The sequence below is a fragment of the Mus musculus genome, chromosome 3, assembly GCF_000001635.26.
Source record: "Mus musculus strain C57BL/6J chromosome 3, GRCm38.p6 C57BL/6J".
Classification (NCBI taxonomy): domain Eukaryota; kingdom Metazoa; phylum Chordata; class Mammalia; order Rodentia; family Muridae; genus Mus; species Mus musculus.
This window is the reverse complement of record NC_000069.6, coordinates 90,069,225-90,091,624: the sequence shown is the minus strand read 5'-3', so window position 1 is coordinate 90,091,624 and position 22,400 is coordinate 90,069,225. Positions and strand designations below refer to the sequence as shown.

At 47.0% G+C, this 22,400-nt stretch overlaps 1 protein-coding gene and 1 non-coding gene across 14 annotated transcripts in view; both read right to left on the bottom strand.

Moving 5' to 3' along the window:
• Tpm3 (tropomyosin 3, gamma) overlaps positions 1–18,974 on the bottom strand; it is a 28,252-nt gene extending 9,278 nt beyond the window's left edge. For 2 of the 13 annotated variants that reach the window (XM_006501835.2, XM_017319677.2), the window contains exons 1-8: positions 11,762–12,099; positions 5,046–5,179; positions 4,053–4,170; positions 3,881–3,951; positions 3,149–3,224; positions 1,766–1,828; positions 1,546–1,615; positions 534–612 (exon numbers count right to left, since the gene is read on the bottom strand). In XM_006501835.2, coding sequence (XP_006501898.1) covers positions 534–612; positions 1,546–1,615; positions 1,766–1,828; positions 3,149–3,224; positions 3,881–3,951; positions 4,053–4,170; positions 5,046–5,179; positions 11,762–11,893 — 743 coding nt within the window. In that variant the 5' untranslated portion in view covers positions 11,894–12,099. Of the gene's footprint in view, positions 1–529; positions 613–1,545; positions 1,616–1,765; positions 1,829–2,501; positions 2,578–3,148; positions 3,225–3,880; positions 3,952–4,052; positions 4,171–5,045; positions 5,180–11,761; positions 12,120–17,779; positions 17,906–18,774 lie in introns of those variants that run through there. The other 11 variants (NM_001253740.1, NM_001293749.1, NM_001293748.1 and 8 more) reach the window with 10 other exon arrangements.
• A 2,551-nt stretch (positions 18,975–21,525) lies between these two features.
• Mir190b (microRNA 190b) lies at positions 21,526–21,605 on the bottom strand. The gene has a single exon (NR_030543.1). It is a non-coding gene; the product is annotated as a microRNA 190b (primary transcript).
• Positions 21,606–22,400: the final 795 nt, after the last annotated feature.

The following is a 22,400-nucleotide window of genomic DNA, read 5'->3' as shown; positions in this document are numbered from 1 at the left end:
ACCTCTACACATAACCCTAGCAGTCCTGGAATTCATCATTTAGTCCAAGATGGCCTCGAATTCTAGAAATCCAACCACTCACGCCAGGACTAAAGGTGAACGCCACCATGACTGCTCTGTTTTGCTTTTGAGACTCAGTCTTGCCACCCAGCATCAGCTGGCCTTGAACCTGCACCAATCCTTCTGTGTTAGCATCTAGGTGGCTTGGCTTACAGCTGTGTGTCACCCTGCCTAGTTTTGAGAAACCAAAGTGAGAACTCAGTGAGAAGGAGAGCTGGGCACAGTGGCACGTGGCTGTCACTTTAGAGGTTGGAGTCTAAGGTCGATATGGCTTATATAAGACCCTGTTAGAACTAGATGGGAGAATAAGAGAAAATACAAATTACATGAAGATTAAAAGGCTCCCCAAACAGATAACCAGCACCAACATTTGTTTGCAAGTGGGTGGAGACTGCAGATTCAAGGACAAAACCCAAGCACAGTCTTCACCCACCCGCCAGGATTCCAACCCCACGCTGCTGCCTGATAGTTACATAGAGGTCATGTCATTGAGGGCGTGGTCCAGCTCGTCGCTAATGGCCTTGTACTTCAGTTTCTGGGCATAGAGCTCGTCTGGACAGGCACAGGAACCACAGGGATGATGGAGGGGATAAAGTGAAAGGTGTCAGAAGCAGATGAAGAGAGGGAGTCATTAGAAAATAGGAAAACTGTGACCATAGGTCTAAATCCAGGAAGGAAAAACAAACTATTCTGGAAAAAAACATAAAAACTATCCTGGCAGCCATGACCGACCTCTTTCCCCAACAGCTAATCGTACTTCCTGATGTCTCGTCAAGTCAACTGCGGCAAGAACTGAGAACCTGAACACATGCCAGCACTGCAGGCACCCAAAGCCACCTCTCCCACCCAATTCTGAAGCAGTGCTAACACTTAAGGAAGACAGAGAAGGGAGAAGGCACAGCAGTCTTAGTGACTCTCCTCTGCCTACTCAGGGTGGTCACCACTCCGGTTCTACGGCCGCCTCCCCGAACCCTTTCCCAGACCATCCAACACCAAGAGCGTATCAAGGAAGTTAGTCTCAAAGCAAAGGACTTGTTTCTTTGTTAAGGTGGACAGACAAAGCTGCCAAACTACAAGAACAAGAAGCCCTGACTGTTTGATCTGTTCAGGCTGCAAGACTTGGTTGTTATCTCCTGCAGGTGTCACCCGGCCTGAATGATAAAAAGAGATACCCAAAGTGGCCATGGGGTGGCATGCACAAAACCATGGCTTCCATTTCAACTCACAGTCAAGATTTAAGATATCTGAGATCAAATTGGAGATAAATACAGCCATTACATCTTTTCAAAGGATGGATGGCAGATTCCAGAAATAAGTAGACTTACTATAAAGGAAAAGATTTAAAAATCCTGCAAGTCTAGCATTAACACAGGACAGGACGCATCCAATATTCCAAGTCACTACCATTTCTCTGATGCACAGACCAAAGGCTCAAGATTAGCGGGCAAGGCCTTCCTTTCTCACACGCCCTCATGTGCTCCATACCTTCCAGGTCATCAATGGTCTTCTCCAGCTTGGCTACCGATCTTTCAGCAAACTCAGCACGGGTCTCTGCCTGAGGAAGCACAACAACAAACAGAATGAAAGATGGTTACTTCCTCCTCTCGTGCCTCTAAGCCATTTGAGCCAAGGCCAGCAAGGCTCAGGATTAATATTACAATATTAACGCCTCCTATCGTTCATGCGGCTCAGCCCCTCAGCTCACCTCCTTGAGTTTATCAGTAAGAATCTTTATTTCTTCTTCATACTTGTCTTCTTTTTGAGAGTACTGTAAAGAAAAGTAGAATACAAATTTCAGAGTAGAGACCATCTCACAGACAACAGCCATATTATTCTCACATAAGTCATAGACATTCTTCTGGATTTGATTTGGTCCAGGACTAAAAAAAGCAAGAGTCCTAAGACCCAACTATCTGCAAACAAAACTTGCAGTGTAAACTTCACCAGGACCTTTTTTTTTCTTTTGTTAACAGACCTAAATTTTCATCCTACTTCTGTCAACCCAAAGTGCTTTTCCTTTCTCCAAGTTAACGAGCAGGAATCGACAGTTAAAGCATCCCTCATGATGGTAAGTGGCAATCATCTGCCCTGACTGCTCCTAGACAGGTCTCGAGAGCTGGCGCTCTGTTGCCCCATCTTATGCTCCTTATAACTGATTTTGAGCACGGCAGTATCAACTCAAGGAGCACACTCCAGGAGCACCGCAGACCAGAGTTATTTAAACCCGAGATGGGGGGGGGGGGGTACAGAGGAGTTAGCATTAACCTACTCTCTGATAGACAAAGGTGGGAAGGAAGAGAACGCTCGCTTTTCCCTCGATTTATTATACAGAATGGGTATGTCTTTCATTATTATTATACAGAATGGGTATGTCTTGTTTCATTAAGGGCAGGGCTGGGCCCAAGCCCCAAAGCCTGTGCATCTTCACAAACCAGCCCTACCTTCTCCGCCTGAGCCTCAAGAGACTTGAGGTTGTTGGTGACATTCTTCAGCTCCTCCTCCAGCTCAGAACACTTACTGTGAACATTTTAATACCAAAGGAGAGGAAAAGGGGAAGAGGAAGAGGAAGAAAAAAAAAGGGGAGAGAGACACACAGATGTGAATTGAGCCTATGTGTAGAGAGAGCTGGGCTGTATATCAGGGAGGAAAAGCTGCTGGGTAACCTGAGCAGGTATCAACCCTCCTCCCCCTAGCACGGAGCAGGTAGGTATGCTAGGAGCTGGCCCTCCTGTGCTCGGAGTGTTTGGCTCTGATAAAGAAAGAACACTTGAGAGAAATCACTCACTACCAGGGAACAGTTATGACTGCTACTTGGGGGGTGGATACAGGGACAGAGGCCCAACCTAACAACCCCCAAACACCCAGGGGAGGCAGAGACCCTCAGGGGGAGGCAGTGAAGCAACTAGGAAAGAAGAGATGAGAGATGCCAAGTAAGTGGAAAGGAAGAATGGAGCATTCCATGGAGATGAGAACGCACTCAACAAATCAACTGGTGGAGGGAGGCAGCTGCAAAACAAAACCAAACCGAAGGAGACCATACCACACACACGGAAGGAAGCTCTCCGTGCGCGGGCTTCAGGGTTAGTACCTTTTCTTCAGCAGCACTCAGACACTTCAGGTTCTGGTCCATCAGTCTGATCTGTTCATCCATCTCTCGGCAACGGCTGTTAGTGACAGTCACGGGAATGGCACAAGCCAGGTTGTGGGGAAAAGGTTAAAAAAGGAAGAGCAAGAAAACAAGCCGCAAGACGGGGTGTGGGGTGGGTCAAAACAACAAACAGATGGAAAGGAAACACCGCCATGGTCATGATATATGTCATGTCTGAAGAGGACGGGGAGTGTGCGAGGCAAGCACAACACATACACATCCACGCTGACTTTGTTACACAAGGCCAAGCTGGTACCAAGGCAGCAGGTGATTTCTCTAAAGCCTTTGCTCTCAAGTTTCCAGGCAGATTGGCAAAGTTTGTAAAAAAAAAAAAAAAAAAAAAAAAAAAGAGACCAGGCCCGAAATCGGTACAGGCCAAGGAGGAATAGATTCCAGGAGGAAGGACCCAATAGGATCTTCCAACTAGCCAGTGGCCATATTAGTCTCTATGGTCCCTCTATTTGAGAATCTTCCCAAGAATAAGCAAGCTTTGTTCCCTGTTTCTAGTCAAGGTAAGAGAAAGCCCAAAGCCATTCTTGGAGGCTAAAAGCACTACAGAGGACCACCACCCTCCAGGGCCTGTTTAACAAGGTCAAAGGAAGGCTAGTTTACTCGGAATTAGTGCCCAAGCAGGCAGGATGAGCTGACAAGATCTGGAGACAAAATACTCACGACTCTGCCAGCTCAGCACGTTCCTCCGTGCGTTCCAAGTCTCCTTCAATAATCACCAACTTACGAGCCACCTAGAAGAAAAGACCCCAGTACGGCTCAATCAAGCCAGGGCGATAGCTATCCCCTCTTGACTGTCTTTGCAGGGCCCGCACGCACTGCAGAGGCAACTCACCTCTTCATACTTCCTATCGGCCTCTTCTGCAATGTGCTTTGCTTCCTTTAGCTGGATTTCCTGGAGTTCCATCTTTTCTTCATCTTTTAGAGCCCGATTTTCAATCACCTTCATACCTCTGCCGGAAACAGAATGAAAGAATGAACACAGCAATGACATTCTGAGCTGGGCATCAACTCCATTTCAAACACTCAAAACCACGCCCTTCCCAGTCCCATTCCTGTTCCGCTGCCCAAACAGAAATTCCATAGCATTCCAGCACCTGTACCATTTAACTGAAAACTTTTCCTTATAAAACAAACAAATTTGGGCCAGGGAATGGGATTTAACAATAGAACAGGTGCCTGGTATTTGCAAGGCCCGAGTTCAATTTGCATAGTATAAAATAATACTAGTAATATAAAATCACTACCATTTAAAAAGTAGGTCTCAGGGGCTGGGAGGGTAAGTCAGTGGTAGAGGATGTGCTTAGCACAGAAGGTAGATACTGTGTTCAATCTGCAAAAACAAAAGCAGGTCTAGACCAGGATACGGTGGAACAGGCCTGCAATCCCAGCAATTAAAAAGTGGAGGCGAAGCCCAGCATGGTGGCGCACACCTTTAATCCCAGCACTCAGGCGGCAGAGGCAGGCGGATTTCTGAGTTCGAGGCCAGCCTGGTCTACAAAGTGAGTTCCAGGACAGCCAGGGCTACACAGAGAAACCCTGTCTCAAAAAACCAAAACCAAAACCAAACAAACAAACAAAAACAAACCCAAAGAGTGGAGGCGGGAGGCTCAAGAGTTCAAAGCCAGTCTGGGTTACATGAGACCATGCCTCAAACAAAAAACACAAACAAAACAAAAAACAGGTCTAGTGGAAAATCCAGGTCAGAGCCACTATCAGCTTTACTGTCTGCAGTGCCAGGGATGGAACCCAGGACACCTCAGGCCAGGCAGGAGAGGGCTGCTCCACCCAGAAGCCCCGCCGGCCTATTCTTTTGGGATTCACACACCTCTCACTCTCATCAGCAGCCTTCTCTGCTTCCTCCAGCTTCTGCAAAGCAGTGGCAAGGCGCTCCTGCGCACGGTCCAGCTCCTCTTCAACCAGCTGGATCCTGCGGTTCAAGGAGGCCACCTCAGCTTCAGCCTTCAATCAATGGGAAATGGAAAACAAATCAACTTCTGGTGAGAAAACCAACTGTAACAGAAGGCTAGACCTGACTACTATGAAGAAGCCAGTCGTGTAGGTAAGATAGAGCCTGTCTTGCTTTAAATGCTAAAGATCTAACTACATGATTACTAATCAGTTTCCTCCTTCCCTAGCTAAGAACTCCCATTGGTTAAACAGGAAATGTTTTGCTCATGTGAACTAACCTCACGTAGCCCACGCTGGCTTGAACGTGCCATGGAGTACCTCCCAAGTGTTGAGATTACAGGTATGTTCCACAATGTCCAATTTATGCTGTGTGAGGGATAGAACCCAGGGTTTTGTGCATGTCCGACAAGCACTCTAACAAAGGGGTGGTACCCTCAGCCCTGCAGAGCATTCTAAAATTCAGTTCCTTATCCACACAGTATCATTTTTTCTCTTCTGGACTCAATTCAAATCCCAGAACCTATAAGGGCCAACAAAGCCGGGTGTATTGACACACACCTTCAATTGTGGCACGCAGGAGGCAGAGGCAAGTAGGTCTCCCTGAGTCTGAAGCCAGTCTAGTCCTAGTCTACACAGTGAGATCCTGTCTCAAAAAAGCAGCTAGAGGAGACAGACTTCTCCTTCAATGACAGCTACTTCCAGTTTTCAACTCCAGATCCTCCTGAGTGTTGGGACTACAGGCAAATGCCAGGATACCCGGTGTTTAGTATTTCTATCATTTTATATTTCTCTATGTATACCAGTTTAACCTTGTGATCTCCTTCCCCGAACACACCAGGAAGATGACCAACTAATGCCTTCCAGACAGCTCTCCAGACAGGAAAGGGAAAGGACGCAAGATTGGGCTCTCTTGGGCTGCAAAGATGACTCAACAGCTAAAGGTACCAGATGCCAAGGCTGAGGATCTGAGCCCTACTTCTGGGAACCACACGGGGGACAAAGAGAACTAGTCCCCACAAACTGTCCATCTTCCCCCACCCCGCCCCTTCAGTGTGTTCCCTTATAAAAAACAAACAAGAACCCTAGCTTCCACCTAGCGCCACGCCTCTGGCTGGCTGCCTGCCTTTCTATTCTATGCCTCTAACAACCTCCTACTAAGCTTCACTGGACTTCAGTACAATTCCTAATAGTAACTTCCCTGGCTTCATATGCAACAAAGCACACGCTCAAGTCCAAGTAAGTCACCAACATAGCTGGTCTACTGTCAGTCTGGAAGGGGTTCTCACAGATGGGATTATACGTGGCCACAATCTAGCACTCTGAAGACAGGGTAAGTTCAATGCCAACGTGGGCTACCCAAGGAGACCCTGTTTCAAACAAATAAACACCACCCCAAATTTAAGATCTTTGCTACACATGATGACGTTCAAACGCTTCTATCCCGGTGAACTCTGGCTCCCCTCTCCAGCCCAGACTGTGCCTGAATTCCATTACCCTGGTTTCCTCTAACAGTCAAGGGTGGTAGCAGCTGGAGAATCTGGGCCATCAGCCCTACAGGGAGGGATATAACTGGATAAGATCCTGCTAACAGTCAGGATTGGAACAAAAATTTCCACATACAAACACAGGAGAGATTGGGGAAGGAGGCAGGAGACCAGGATAAGGGAAAAAAATTAAACTGAGAAGTCTACATAAATTGAAATTCCTGAGAAACCATTTGTGTTCCTAACTCTACCATTCAGAACACCACAAAGGCAAGCATTCTCTAGTTCTGTCTCTTCTAGGAAAACAGATGTCCTGGAAGACAACACAGATTTATCCTCACAAACTCAACAGGGCCAACCAGTCCAGAGCAAGCCAGGCTATCAGACCAGGGCTGTGATACACTCACAATACCACACAGTACTTACCCCTTACGACGGTTACAACAAAAACATGAAAAATGCAGCCTGAGGGGCTGGAGAGATGGCTCGGCAGTTAACAGCACCAGTTGCTCTTACAGAGAACCCAGGTTTGATTCCCAGCACCCACACAGTGATCCACAACCATCCATAATTCCAGTTTCAGAGGCTCCAAAGCCCTCTTCTGACTTCCATGGGCACCAAACACATACATGGTACACATACATACACCACACAGGCAAAAACACTGATTCACAGAAAAATCAATAAACCTGGGGGTGGGGGGAATTAAAGAGAAAAATGCAGCTGGATCTGCAGGAAGCACATGAAATGTTAAGTCCCTTTCCAGCTCCTAGTTACCCAAACTGGAAAAAGATAACAGGCTCTGGGGGCAGGGTATAGTTCCCATGGCAACAAGCTGGCTCTGGCACTTTCTTCTACCAAACAGCATTTACAACTGAATTCTTCACAAGGGTGGAAAAAGAGGAAGAGAAAACACCTCTTGGTGCACTTGCAAGAGCAAGCCTGTGTTAGAAGAACCAAAGATTAAGGAGTCCCAGCAAAAGCTTCAGCTGATCCAGAGGGTGGTAGGTTTAGGGCAGAAAGTTCTACTTCTTCCCTATAGCTGAGCAGTTCTCTTTACAAGGAAACAAAAGGCTGCAAAAATCAAAATCTGATACTCCCTCCAGAGGAATACGGAAGACAGCTCACACACCGCTCAGGTCAGCAGGCCACACCAGCTCCCGGGGCAGGCTAGCCTGAGTTTGAGAAACACTACACTCTATGGTTTTTTGTTTTGGGGTTTTTTTTTCCCCCATTATTCTAGATTTCACCTAATGCCCAGTAGAGCCTGCCTACCTCCCCACAATTTAGAGGCTACAGTGTGAGGTCTTCCATTCAACAGTAACAGGAGTCTCCATTGTTCAGGAAGCAAAATTCGGTGGTGGAATGCAGCAGCCATTTGGTCACATTAAAAGATGGCTGACGGCAGTCTTGTCTATGACAGAAGTTTTAGTTTAAATGCTACAGTGGGCTGTCCTCCTGTGCAAGCCTGACAACCTGGATTTGATCCCCTGAACCCACAGAATGGTGAAAATGGGACTCCACAAAGTTGCCCTCTGACCTCAACACACGTTATGGCGCGTGTACGACCCACAAACATTACATGCATACTCGATAGTAGTTTTAATGTGAAAAGAGGCCCAAAGCATACCACATCCCTTAATGTAAGGAGCTGCGAGAGCTGGTAGGCAGAGACAGAGCAGGGCCAAGGACAGACGGGAGAAGTCTAAATCTGGCACTCTGCCACACTGGGGTTTCTCGTTTTAGATATAAAAGTCACAGGTGTAATTCAGGATAGACACAGTACTAGAAAAGCCAGGCCCATGCTGAAGAAAGGACTGCTGTGCCCTGTGTTCCCATGCATGCCTCTCCCAGTGAGCTTGTCCTGGGGAAATTCTACCAAGGGGCAGGAAAGCTGGGAATTGAAGTTATCTGCCGTCCCAGAGTCAACAAAGGTGGAGTCTAGCAGAGGCACTCAGAGCAAAGGGTTGTTTGCCTCTCCTGGAGCAGTGTGCTCTGAAATGGGGGGCAGAGGAAGGCAAGCAGCAGCCAAACCAATCCAAGCCTCTAACAAAGAGAGGAACAAACACCCAAATATCCTACCCCTCCTTCGGAGACCAAGAATTTAGGCTCAAAGTTAGAACCTGTGTTCAAAGCCCACTCTTCTTCCCTTGGTGTTATTTCCAATGTTTTAAGGCACAACAAAAGGAAAAATCAAAAATACTATGGGAAACTTGGAGAAATATATGTGTGTGTGTGTGTATAGTTTGATTTTGTTTTTTTCAGAGACAGGGTTTCTCTGTGTAGCCCTGGCTGTCCTGGAACTCACTTGGTAGACCAGGGTGGCCTCGAACTCAGAAATCTGCCTGCCTCTGTCTCCCAAGTGCTGGGATCAAAGGCGTGTGCCACCACTGCCTGGCAGGAGAAATTTTTTTTTTTTTTTTACGCCCGGCGAAATATTTTTTAAAGGGTAAGATGAACCATTCACTTAAAAATGGTTACAGTGAGGCTGGCAGGATGGCTCAGTAGGGAGAGCTGCTCTTGCAGACCTTGGCTCCTGGGACCAGTCCAACATGGTGGGGTGGGAGTTGCATCCACAAGTACTGGCAGTTCCAGCTCAAGGGGGTCAGACACCCATACTTCTGAATAAAATTAGTACTAAGAAGGAAAGATAACAGTGGAAACGCAGGCTTGGCAGTTGAACCCCGGAGGAGACTATTCCAGAGGCAAAGCACAAGGATCGGTTGAGTCCAGAACCCAAGGCCAGCCGGGGCAGGTAAGTTTTCATGTTAAATATGCATCTTTTTATCGCTAACAATAAGCGCACTTAATTTTGCACTGTCACCTGTTGAAGTCTAGACAAAGCAGGGTGTAGCTGAATGGTAGAAAGCTTGCCTGGGGTAAGGCCCAAGTCTGATCCCAGCACAGCTTAAAAAACAATAGAACCCTCTTACTAAATACAAAGGAAATTCAAAACTGAAAGTAAAACTTCGCAGGCAGCAAGCTATACTCTAAATGGCCTGTCCTACCTCAGAACCTCACATCTAGCTTAACAAAGGCAACTTGGATCCCCACACAAAGTGGAAAAAGACAGTCTACTAATATCACAATAAAGGATCCCACCAGGTACTGTGGCAGGAGACTACAAAACCCACATTCCAGTGGCCCTAGAAGAGGTGACTCAAGCATCCCCCTTCCTTCTGTGACTCTTCAGTAGAGGCTCAAAGTTCGAGAGTGCAAAAAGTCAAAAGCTCACAAAGATACTAGTTTCATCAATATTTAACTACCACCCTACTTCCTCCTTCCGAGGACTTCCTCAGGAGACTTCTGTGAAATAAGCACATTTGGTAAGCCCTGAACATGTGCAAACACTCCCTCCTGTGGTTTATATCCCAGAGACATCACACAGAAGAAAGGAGTGAATGCCAAATGTGCCTACAAGGAAAAGGACCAAACTGGGACAGACAGACAGACAGACAGACACACCCTACCTACCCTAAACCACTCCCACACTTAGACATCAGCCTAACACTCTGCAGCACATGGCCAATTCTCTCCACCACACTCTCCATTTTCCCTTCTGAAGACTTCCTCATTTCTACAGCAATCTCACTAGACTTGATAAGGAGAAGTTGCAGGCATGCCAGGAGTGGCCAAGCAAGCCCACAGTAATTCCAGCACTTGGGAGGCTTATGCAGGACTGCTGGGAATGCAAATGGACACCCTGTCTCAAAACAACCATACTGGACGCCTATGGAAAGACAAGCTGTCCTCTCTATGCCCAGTTATAAAGCATTTTAATAAAGTTAAAACATTATCTTGGAAGGGAGCTGTGGTCTCCTTTTCCACACTCATCCCTTTTGCCCCCTCAAAAATAGTTACTCCTCAAATGAACATCAAAAGATTGAAAAGACACCAAAAGCAAGAGCAATAAAGAACTTCAAGCCCGGTGTGGTGGCACACGCCTTTAATCCCAGCACTCGGGAGGCAGAGGCAGGCGGATTTCTGAGTTCGAGGTCAGCCTGGTCTACAAAGTGAGTTTCAGGACAGCCAGGGCTACACGGAGAAACCCTGTCTCGAAAAACCAAAAAAAAAAAAAAAATATATATATATATATATATATGTATGTATATATAAAACTCCAGTAAGCCACTGAGTTCTTTTTCATTAGGTCCTAAGCAGGAATCCATTCATCCCACTAACACTTTCAGTTGAACAAAAACCACTGTACTGGGTTAACTGAGAAAACAGCCTCCCCCCCCCCCCCCGAAATCAGCAGCGCCACTCTCTAATCTGTTCCCATCCTCCAGTGTTCCAATCAGTCAGAAACCTTAAAACTGGCGTGGCATCTGACTCTCTGCTACACACTCCCTTATCAGCCAGCTTAGGAGGAATGTTCAAATTTGTACTGCTCACATTTCAGGCCTGAATCTGGCAGAAGTTCCTGCCTTCCAGGTCCTGATGGGCAGGGTCTAGGAACTTTGCTGGCTCCGACATTTGCTAACAACGGGCGAAGTAGCAGCTCCTCTCCCACTTCACAAGTGAGGGGCGGGAGTGCCAGTTAGTTAGGAAAGGTCCCCAGGCTCGAGGATGCGAGGAGGTGGCGCGGCCTTAAGCTCGACCAGTGAGGGAGGGAACCGCGCTTCCTCTCAGCCAACTGCTGGCTCATTTCCTGAGCAGGAGGAGGAGGGAGCGGAAAAGCCGCCAGTGGGCCAGGTCGGGGGCTTTCCGGCGGCTCCCACCTCCCACCCTCATTTTTCACAGGTTACGCTCGGCCCCTCCCAGCCCAGAGGAGCGCTCACTTCTACCCCTCAGACCGGAAACCTCAGGCGAGAGTAAAAGGTCCCCACCCTTCGCAGAGAAGTGGGGGAGGGAAAGGCCGCCGAGCCCCTCCCCTGACCGCGCCCGGCTCCGAGGGACCGAATGAATGAGCTGGGGGGAAAAAGGGAGAGGGCAGCCCGCGCCGCGCGGGGCTCGATTCTTTCCAGGGTCTAGCCTGCTCGCGTGAGCACTTAAGTTTCCTCCGCATCCGCTTACCGGGCCATCGTAATCGAGTCCCACCCAACCTTAGGACTCCATGACTAGTCCGGGTTTCCAAGGCTCCATGGAGCTGAGCACAGCAGAGGGACGCCGAGCCCTTCCCTGCTGCGCCTCGGCTCTCCGTGCGTACCTGCTCCCGGGCCCGCCTTTCTCCCTCCACTTCCCGCTGGAGGCGCTCGGCCCTTTCCTCCGCATCATCAGCTTGCTGCTGCAGAACCTGGATCTTGCGCTTTACCGCCTCGATGGTGGTGGTCCCGGCCATGGTGCCTACAAGCTGCTTCTGGAAATCAGGTTCCTACCTCCTCCGCTCGGCGTTGTAGCCGCTTTTCACCCTACTTCCGCCTGCTCCGCCCTGAAATACCGGAACTCACTCATACGCCGGGATGTGACGCCGCCGCCACCGCGCGTCCTCCCCCTGCCAAGCAGGCGGGAACGCAGTCCACTCGGGCAGCCCGCAGAAAGTGAAGGGTGGAGCCTCCCAGTAACCCTAGGCGACCACTCAGGGCCGTCTTTCCTTAGTCCAGTAAAGGGGGCGGGGTTTGGTAAGGCTACCATAGTAACTGAGAGGCGCTTCATAGTCTAGCCTCACCCACCAGGCTGTCTCGTAACAATGGCTGTCCCATTTACTAAAATGGTGCTGTCGTGAACACTTACGCAGTTGACCCCTCTCTTATCCGGTGCCTCCCTACCACTGCGTCTGCTCCCGCTCCGCAATTTAAAATATCCCATGTGCTTCCACTTCTACTCAGTCTAGGACAGATTCCAAAACCAGGTTCTGAGACAAGCCTAGACAGAAGACTCTAGCCTTCACCTTGCAAGGAGTCCCAGTGAGGTCCTTTGAAAATCTATTAGGAGGAGCTGTGGATATTGCTCAGTTTGTAAAGCACTAGCCAAGCACATTCGAAGCCCTGGGCTGAATCTCCAGGAGCACTTAAACTAGCCTAGTGGCACGTATCCATAAGTACCATTCGGTACTTAGTGGGTGAGACAGAAAGAGCAGAAATTCAAGGTCATCTTTGGCTACAGGGTGAATTTAAGGCTAGTCTGAGCTACATAAAACGCTGTCTCAAAACAACCCCCAAAACTGTTGAGACAGTTCTCTCCCATCTGGAAGTCAATAAAGGAACTACCAGATGGAAGAGATGGGCAAGTTGGCATTCTGTTAGGATCAGCTCGGGACTTAGGTGTTTTGTTTGAATATCAAGCTTCTCTCCTGTAGCTTTTGAGAGACTCCATACAAATGAGCAGTTAACATGTCACCCTCTTTGACCCCTGGAATGATTTAGGACTTGGTAATTTAATATCTGTGTGCAATCCCTCTTGTAGACAAGATATTTACACCTCTAACATATCCTTGGTGCAACAGCAAAACGATTGTGGAATCTCACCTCTAAATTGTAGTAACTTTCATTAGTTTTACTTTGGCTTTCAGGTACTCCAAAGAATGAGTTAAAAACTACTTCTACAGGACCTACCATTCAGGATTTCTGGAAGCACAACTATAAAGAGGTTTATTTTGTTTTCCCTTTGCTTCTCTAGGTCTTTTGTTTTGTTTTTTAAGATTCATTCATTTATTTATTTTACGTATGAGTGCTCTATCTACATGTGCACCTGCATGCCAGAAGAGGGCATCAGATTACATTATAAATGGTTGTGAGCTACCCTATCTTCGCTGGGAATTGAACCCAGAGCCTCTGGAAAAGCAGCCAGTGCTCTTGACCACTGCGCCATCTCTCTGGCTCCTGCTTCCCGAGTTTTTGTTTGCTTGGCTTTATTTTTGTGTTTTGCGATTGTATCTCAGGTGGTCCTGACTGGCCTCCAACTCACTTTTGTAATTTTGGGTGGTCTTAACCTCTGGGTCCTTCTGTATCAGCTTCCTGAGAACTGAAATTTCAAGTGTGAACTATCACATCTTTATTTCTCTGGATTTCTACTGCCTTCTCAGTAACTAACAATGACAAATCCCTCCTTTGATAAACCTCTTCCCTTCCCTTGAGAAATAGGATATAGAGAGGATTTAGAACTAAGAATATTAACTCGGGGCTGAGGATTTAGCTCTGTGGAGTCTCTGGGTTCAGAAAACACTTATATCTGGTTCTAGGTCTCAGGCTGTTCCTTTCTTTTGGGGAAAAAAAAAAGATTGCTGAACAATGAGACTATTCACAAAAAAAAAAAAAAACTTGAACAAACAATAATTTTCTCAGCAGCGTATCCTGTACACATTGATTACTCCCCACTTCCCCAGGAACTAAGACAGAAGACAAGGTTCTGGCATGCAGGAAAATTGTTTTGATGGCCTAAGTATTTCTCAAGCTTGTTTTGAGTTAAGTTTCATCAGAGGAGCTGCTGGTGAAAATTTTTATCATCTGAGTTCTGACCAGCAGGTGGCACTGTTGTACCTCCCTGAAACCTTAGACCTGCTCAAGGCCAATCAAAGTTGAGACAACACCAAATTGCATTCCAGAGGCCGGTTCCTTTGTACAGATAATCTCCTTGTGATCTAGGGAAGCAGATGAGTTGACTCCCGGTAGCTTTCAGAGGCATGATGGATTGGCAGCCAGAAGACCAACCAGGGCTATTGTTTTCCTAGTGACAAACAATGCAGCATACCAACAGGTGTCTGTGACCATCCCTGTCTCCTATTTCCTCATCCTTCCCAACACTTGTTCCTAAAAAAAGGGTGTTGTGACTCTTGTGTCCAGAGTCCCACCCCTTGCATTCCTCTTTCTCCTATTTGTCCCTAAACAGCTTCTAATTTCATCTTGGCTTAAGAGCATCTTATGGCTGGGATGGTGACCTGCCGCACAAACCTGAGGAACTGAATTGAGTTCCCCAGCATGCACAGAAGAGCCAGCTGTGGCTCTGCGCATCTGCAATCCCAGCACTGGGGGAGGGGCAGGGGAACAGAAACAGGCAGATCCCAGGGCTTGCTGGCCAGCTGGCCTCAGTGAGAGACCCTGGCTCCAAAAACAAGACGGACAGATATACAGGAAGGCATCCAATGCCTATCTCTGCCTCCAGACCCTCACAGGCAAGCACACACATATAAACAATACACACACACAAGGATCTTACACATGGTTACACAAAATATAAATACGTTCTTACTGTCAGCAGAGTGTAGCATAAACATGGTTAAAATTGCATATTTTGGGGCTGGAGAGATGGCTCAGTGTTTAAGAGCACTGACTGCCCTTCCAGAGGTCCTGAGTTCAATTCCCAGCAACCACATAGTGGCTCACAGCCATCTGTAATGGAGATCTGAAGCCCTCTTCTGAAGTATACTCACATACAAGAAATAAATAAGTCTGAAAAACAAAACAAAACAAAAACCTGTGTATTTTGTGTATGTATATTTTGCTACAACTTAAAACTATAACAGTAGCTAATAAACTCTGGGAAGAAAAAACAGGATTGGGCTGACCTTGCCACACCAGTGCCCTCTCTTTGTTCAAGCAGCCCTAAAAAAATCCCACACATTCAGGAAGGCTTCTCAGATAACCAAACTACTAGTGTAGACACGTAGCAGTTGGCTCCCTCATTCCTGTTTACTTATTTATTAATCTCAAGGTCGGAGGCTAAGCTGTTAGCCCTTTTTGTATTAGACAGAGCACCCTCTCCACAATGATGCACACATTCCGATCTTCGTTCTCTAAGTAAACCTCAGCGCTCTTCCCTGGTCCATGCTCTTCTCAGCTCCTACAGACACCCTCCTTGCTTTCTTGTTCTCTTCAAAGCAAAGGTCAGCAAAGTTTTAGTAAAGGGCCAGATGGAATGTCTGGCTTACAGGTCATGTGGACTCTATAGCAGTTATTTTATTGCACAGGAAAAAAAAAAAAACACTAGACATGTGTTCTCATAATACTTTACTTCCAAAACCAGTCTGTGGCAGGCTTAGCCCACAGGTGGTACTTGGAGAAAAGATGCCTTTCTTCCTGCTTCTGTTTCAACAAATTTCCCCCTCTTTTTTGTTTATTTGTTGTAGTTTTGTTTTGTTTGAAACAGATTCTCTCTCTATAGCCATAGCTGTTCTGGAACTCACCATGTAGACTAGGCTGTCCTCAAACAAAGATCTGCCTGCCTCTGCTGCCCTGCCCAGTCAATTTCTTGTTCTTGTATGGATCAATGAGAGGTACTTACTGAGTATGTGAGAAGGTAACAAAGGAGACAGGAGTAAGTTGAGGATTTAAAATAAGACAAAATTTTACATATTTAAATTTTTTTAGCCAGGTAGTGCTGGAACAGAGAGGGAGCAGCTTGTACCGGACAAGACTTTTAGACACTGAGGCTGCCTTTAGTGCTTGTCACCAGATTTGCATCACTAATCTCTGGTATTGTATATTCTAACACTCACTACACTGAGACTTTGAAAGAGGACAGCCTGGGCTAAAGAATGGCTCGGCGGGTAAGAGCACTGACTGCTCTAACAGAGGTCCTGAGTTCAAATCCCAGTAACCACATGGTGGCTCACAATCACCCATAATGAGATATTATACCCTCTTCTATCTGAAAACAGCTACAGTGTACTTATATCTAAATATTAGTAATAATAAATAGTTATATATAGTAAATTAATCTTGTTTTGTTTTGTTTTGGTTTTGGTTTTTTTTTTGTTTTTTGTTTTGTTTGTTTGTTTGTTTGTTTGTTTTCAAGACAGGGTTTCTCTGTATAGCCCTGGCTGTCCTGGAGCTCACTTTGTAGACCAGGCTGGCCTCGAACTCAGAAATCTGCCTGCCTCTGCCTCCCAAGTGCTGGGATTAAAGGTGTGCGCCACCACGCCCGGCTGTTTTTTGGTTTTTTTTTTGTTGTTTTTTTTTGAAACAGTGTTTCTCTGTGTAGCCCTGGCTGTCCTGGAACTCACTCTGTAGACCAGGCTAGCCTCAAACTCAGAAATCCGCCTGCTTCTGCCTACCAAGTGCTAGGATTAAAGGCGTGCGCCACCACTGCCCAGCAAATAAATACATCTAGAAAATATATTAGAAAAAAAAAAAAAAAGAAAGAAAGAGAAGAGCAGATGCCTCCCAGCAAAGACTGAACGTGAGCATCTAAATGCGTCCGTCGGGAGTGATCCACTCTGTCCTTTAAGCTGTTTTCCAAAACCAAACATGATTTAAAATAACATCAGCTTCTAGTTTTCTCCTCACCTGGATGCTGAGAACTGTGTATGATATGCCTGTGTAACTGACATATCCTTTTGTTGTTTTTGTTAAAACCCCTATGGGCTAGGTAAATGTAGCTGGTTGGAGGGCTGAATTTAATCCCCAGCACCCCAAATAAAAAATAAACCATCCTGTGGTACTTTTCTTCAAAGCAGATGTCCTATATAGTCTTGTGTTTCTCTTTGCAGCAAACGTCAGTGTTGGAAATGAAGGAAAGTGGGTACCAAACTGTAGTAGGAGGTGGGCAGAGGCAATTCATTTTCGTTTTAAGAGGGGAAAAGGCTCTTAAGAACTATGTAATTTATTCAGGGCTGTAGAGTAAGATCTAGGGGTACTGCCTTAGCCTGCTTCCCAGTTTCTGTTATAGTTCACCCTTGATACGTCACTGCTCTCCTATGATCAGAGTTCTCTGTAGCATCTCTATGGCATAAAGGCAGATGTCCACCTTGGCTAGGACAAATAAACCCATATAGGGCCAAGGTCAGTGTGACCTCCATTTTCTATTGTGAAATCTAAGCTGGCTTTCTTGGGTAACTGAGAGATGAGAGGCTCCCTATTAATACACACATGCACATGCCAAACCTTGTACACAAAAGCTAAGAATGTGGCATGGGGGGGTGGGGGAGTGGATACCTGAGAGCATGCATCTGGATGTGGAGGCCCCTCCTTTGTCCAGGTTCTGGAAAAGGTCATTAGATTACTGCGAAGGAGGTTGAATAGTGCAGAAATGAGATCTCTCTCTCTCTCTCTCTCTCTCTCTCTCTCTCTCTCTCGTGCATGTGTGCTAGTGTAGAACCCAGGGATCCATGCACGTTAGGAAAGCATGCTGCCACTGAACTATGCCCTCAATCTCAACATGTCTTTGAGTAAGAAAGTATACCCCAACAGAAGAGCATGCCAGCGCATTGTCATGTGCAAGAGTATTATGTTGGCATATGTCCCCACAGTCTATGGGTAAGAAGGCAAATAAGCCATCCCCCAATACTCACGTCGGCTGCCTTCTTCTCTGCTAGCTCCAGCTTCTCCTGAGCATCCTTTAAAGCTTCCGAATACTTGTCCAGCTCATCCTCTGTCCCTTTCAGCTTCTTCTGCATGGTTGCTAGTTCATCCTCTAGCTGGAGCCAGAGCCCAGAGAGTAACACACAAAGACATAAACACAACAGTGTATACTTGGACTCCAAAGAGCACTGAGCCCAGCCCCAGGAGAGACACACTTCTTCAGCCATGCTCCAGGCATCAGGCTATGGCTTCACCTCAGACCCTATAATGTCTGGCCCCAAGGTGACCAAGTCATCTGGTGCTTTAATGCAAGACTGTTGAATGATAAACATCTAGTGGGGAAGCTTATTTCTGTGATGTTACAGAGAGAGACAGAGAGACAGAGAGAGTTGGATCATTCCTTACCCTTTGCTTTAGAAGTAAGACATTCTTCAAAATGTGGTCTACTTCTACTTAAGTCCTGCAGGCACACTGTGGCTAGGAAGAGGCCACCGGCTTTCTCAAGGTCACATGACAGTGCAAAGGGGCTACCCTAAAGCAATGGTGCTCAGCCTTTCTAGTGCTGAGACCTTTTCATACAGTTCCTCATGTGGTGGAGACCCCCACGCATAAAATTATTTTCATTGCTATTTCATAACTGTTAATTTTGCTACTGTTTAAATCATAATGTAAGTATCTGTGTTTTCTGATGGTCTTAGGCAACCCCTGTGAAAGGGTTAATGACCCAAAGGGGTCTCAACTCTCAGGTTGAGAACTGCTGCCCTAGATGTTCAGGGGGAGGGGCTTCATTGAGACTGGGGCATTCCTCCCACCCAAAAAAGAAGCTGGCCCAGTGGTCACTGCCTCTCCCATGAACCCCCTGCCCCTCTGGCTGCCTTGAAACTCAGCCTCCTGAGTGCTGGGATTACAGGGGTGTGTGCCACCATTGCCTGGACCATCTCTGTCTTGCAACCAGCAAGTGGGAAAGGTCCATACCAGCACCTACCTGCTTGCTTCTTTCTTCTGCCTGTTTCTGCTCAGCTTCAGCTTGCTCAGCTCGGTCCAGAACATTCTCTTTGTCTAACTTCAGCATCTGCATCTTTTTCTTGATGGCCTCCATCATGAGCTGTGACCGTTGGTGGGCTCACCTGTGAACACTGGAGAACTGGAGGCTGGGGCCAGAGAGGAAGGGCTGCCACCCGGGTCACTCAAAGTTCCCCAGGTTTGAACCTTTATCTGTGCTTGCGGCTCCACCTCTTCTTCCTAACATGGTCTTTCTAGCTCCCTCCCATCCCTTCACTGTTCCCCTGGGGGAACACAGGGTCAGACACATTGATAGACTGACATCACCAGCAAGAAAAAAAAAATTGAGGAACAGCTGAGGCTGATTTTAGACAATGGAAAGTGGGGGTGGGGGAGGTTCTCCCTGACCTTGAAACTTTCCACTCGTTCTTGGCAGCTCTGTGGGTCCCTCAAAAGTAGAGGAACAGAAGAGGGGGGAACACTGAAGCACAGAAGGGTACTTTAGCAGTTCTCGCCACCAGAGGGGTCCTAGTAGCCTTCAGATCTCTCATTCTCCCCTTGGACTATATTGGATATGGACCAAACTCTACTGGTTTGGTCTTTGGATTCCTGGTATCTAAGGAGCGTGGTCAACAGTGACGATGGGAGGTCACTCATGATCGTTGACAATTCCCCCAGATTGACAGTTGGGATTGCTGGGCTATTTTGGGATTCTCTAATAGGCAAGGAGACATTAGTCTGTAAAGGCCATAGGATAAAGTTGAAGGCCTGGGATCTGAAAGGGTATCTCAGGGTGTCAAGTGGGATGAGAAACAAGGAGGTCACAGAACAGGATCACGTTTTCTCATAGCGACCTTAAAATAGAAGGTCTGACATACTGAAGACTGTCGCTTTCCTCTACTCCTCTTCAACTGCTCCCTCTGTGGCCCCCTCCCCAGCCCGCTGTCCACCATGCCATTATAGTGTCCACCAGCTCTACTTCCCCCAGTGTAGTGCCAGCTATGCTCATAATTCCACTTGGAATCTTGCTATTGACAGGTGGCAATTGATCCCATACACAGTTGCCATATACCCATCTATGCCAGAGGAGTGGACACTGTTCAAGGTGACCGGACTGGAGCTAGCAGAGCAAGTAGAAGTGGTTCTAATTAATTCATAATGTCAAGGATAGTTAGTGTTGAGGCTAAACCACAGCAGTGTGGGACCGGAGTCAAGCATCAGGGTGGGGGCAGGGGCAGAGCCGGCTCCCTCTCGAGAGCCTCCCTGTTAAGAACAGACTGATACTAACAGACTGGGAGGAGAGACTTCCAGCTAACTGTTGGAAGAAAGCAAAGAAAACAAGCACCCCCAATTGAGAGGCCAGTCAGGAAAAGGGGACAAGAGAGAACCAGAGAAAGGACATGTATGGGTTGATAGAGAAGAGGGCAATAGAGAGGAGAAAAAGACAAGAGCAGAAGACAAGGAGGAGAGATACATCCTTTCTACCATAGGGGGCAAGATATATGAAGAGTTGCTCCTCAAATTTCAGCTCTCTCCCACTTCCACATGAGCCTTCCGGGTTAACATGGGCTCTATATACATCTCTTTTAGGAGAGTTGTGGAGAGAAATTTAGTTAGAAAAAGAATCGCCAGGCACGGTGGTGCATGCCTTTAATCCCAGCACTTGGGAGGCAGAGGCAGGTGGATTTCTGAGTTCGAGGCCAGCCTGGTCTACAGAGTGAGTTCCAGGACAGCCAGGGCTACACAGAGAAACCTTGTCTTGAAAAACAAAAAACAAACAAACAACAACAACAACAACAACAACAAAGAACTGATACTTTTAGCCGGGCAGTGGTGGTGCATGCCTTTAATCCCAGTACTTGGGAAGCAGAGGCAGGCAGATTTCTGAGTTCGAGACCAGCCTGGTCTACAAAGTGAGTTCCAAGACAGCCAGGACTATACAGAGAAACCCTGTCTAGAAAAACAAAACAACAAACAAACAAATCATGGGGCTGGTGAGATGGCTTAGCAGGTAAGAGCACCGACTGCTCTTCTGAAGGTCCTGAGTTCAAATCCCACAACCACAGGGTGGCTCACAACCATCTGTAACGAGATCTGATGCTCTCTTTTGGAGTGTCTGAAGACAGCTACAGTGTACTCACATATAAATAAATAAATAAATAAATAAATAAATAAATAAATAAATAAATCTTTTTAAAAAATCATAGGGCTGGAGAGATGGCTGAGCGGTTAAAAGCACTGACTGCTCTCTTCCAGCGGTCCTGAGTTCAATTCCTGCAACCACATGGTGGCTCACAATCCTCTGTAGTGGGATCTGATGCCCTCTTCTGGTATGTCTGAAGACAGCAAATATATATATATACATATACATATATATATATAAAATAAAAAATAATGTAATAACCTGGGTCTATAGCTCAGTGGTAGAGTATTTGCTTAGTGAATATGAGGTGTTGGGTCCCATCACCAACATTTTACAAAAAAACAAAAAAGGAACAAAAAAAAACAAGCACTGGGTATGGTGGCATGTGCCTTTAGTCCCAGTGCTCAGGCGGCAGAGGCAGAGGCAGGAGGACTTCTGTGAGTTTGAAGCCAGCCTTGTCTACATAGTGAGCTCCAGGACCACCAGGGCTATGTAGGAAAACCCTGTCTTGAAAACAAACCAGAAAGTCAGGCAGACAAGAGTCTCAGAGCCCCAGGGGCTGACGGAGCCAAGGAGGTGGTGCCAAGTCTCCTTACTGCTGTGAGAGTATGCTTGACATTCAGTTGGTTCATAATTTAACAACCCAATATCAAACATATCACACAGAAGCAGGCAGGCAAACTCTGGTCGTCATCGGCCCCTCCCCTCTCTGTGAAGAAAGGTCAGGGAGACGAACCAGAGCCTCACCATGTACAGGAGGAAACCCATCTTCAAGGGCACTGACCCTTGTGGTCTTTCACTCCCCAAATATGGTCTTGGTTATCTGTCCTTCATGCCGTCCCCACCACAACCCCTCTTCTACTGTGTTCAGTGTGTGCTGGATCATGTTTTTGTAATTCAAGAACACTGGGCAGGGCTTCATATCCGGGCACCTACCGTTTCCCGAAGCTCCCACACAACTCTTCTCCTCCCTGTTGTGTGACAGCACCAGCTTCCAGAGGATCACCATGTCAGCAGCGCCTCAGAAGCTTTGCCACCTGCCTTTCGATGCCACCTCAGCTGCCCAGGGCTTTCCGGGGGGTAAGGTTAGGGGTTTGCATCTCCTCTACTTTCTCCTTTCCAACCAAACTTCTAACGTTCCCAGATTTCTTTTCTCCTGTGAGACTGCTCAGTCTTCTCAATGGACTCCAACTTCATAGCTTCAAGTCAACAGGAGTTCCAGAAAATGTTTGCAATGTGGGGCTGGTGCTTGTACCATCTGGGTCCTTGTTTCCTCCTCATGACCTTAAGGCATCCTCCTTCAAGGTACCATTGGGTGTCCAGAACAGAAAAGCTATTGCACTCACAGGCTTCAGTCTGGGCTCCAGACTAGCAGACTCCCAGCTTCTCCTTCCTGGCTGAATTGAAACTAAGGCTTTTAGATCAAGAGCAAGAGGGAACTGCTTCTGTCAGGAGGCAGCCTGCAA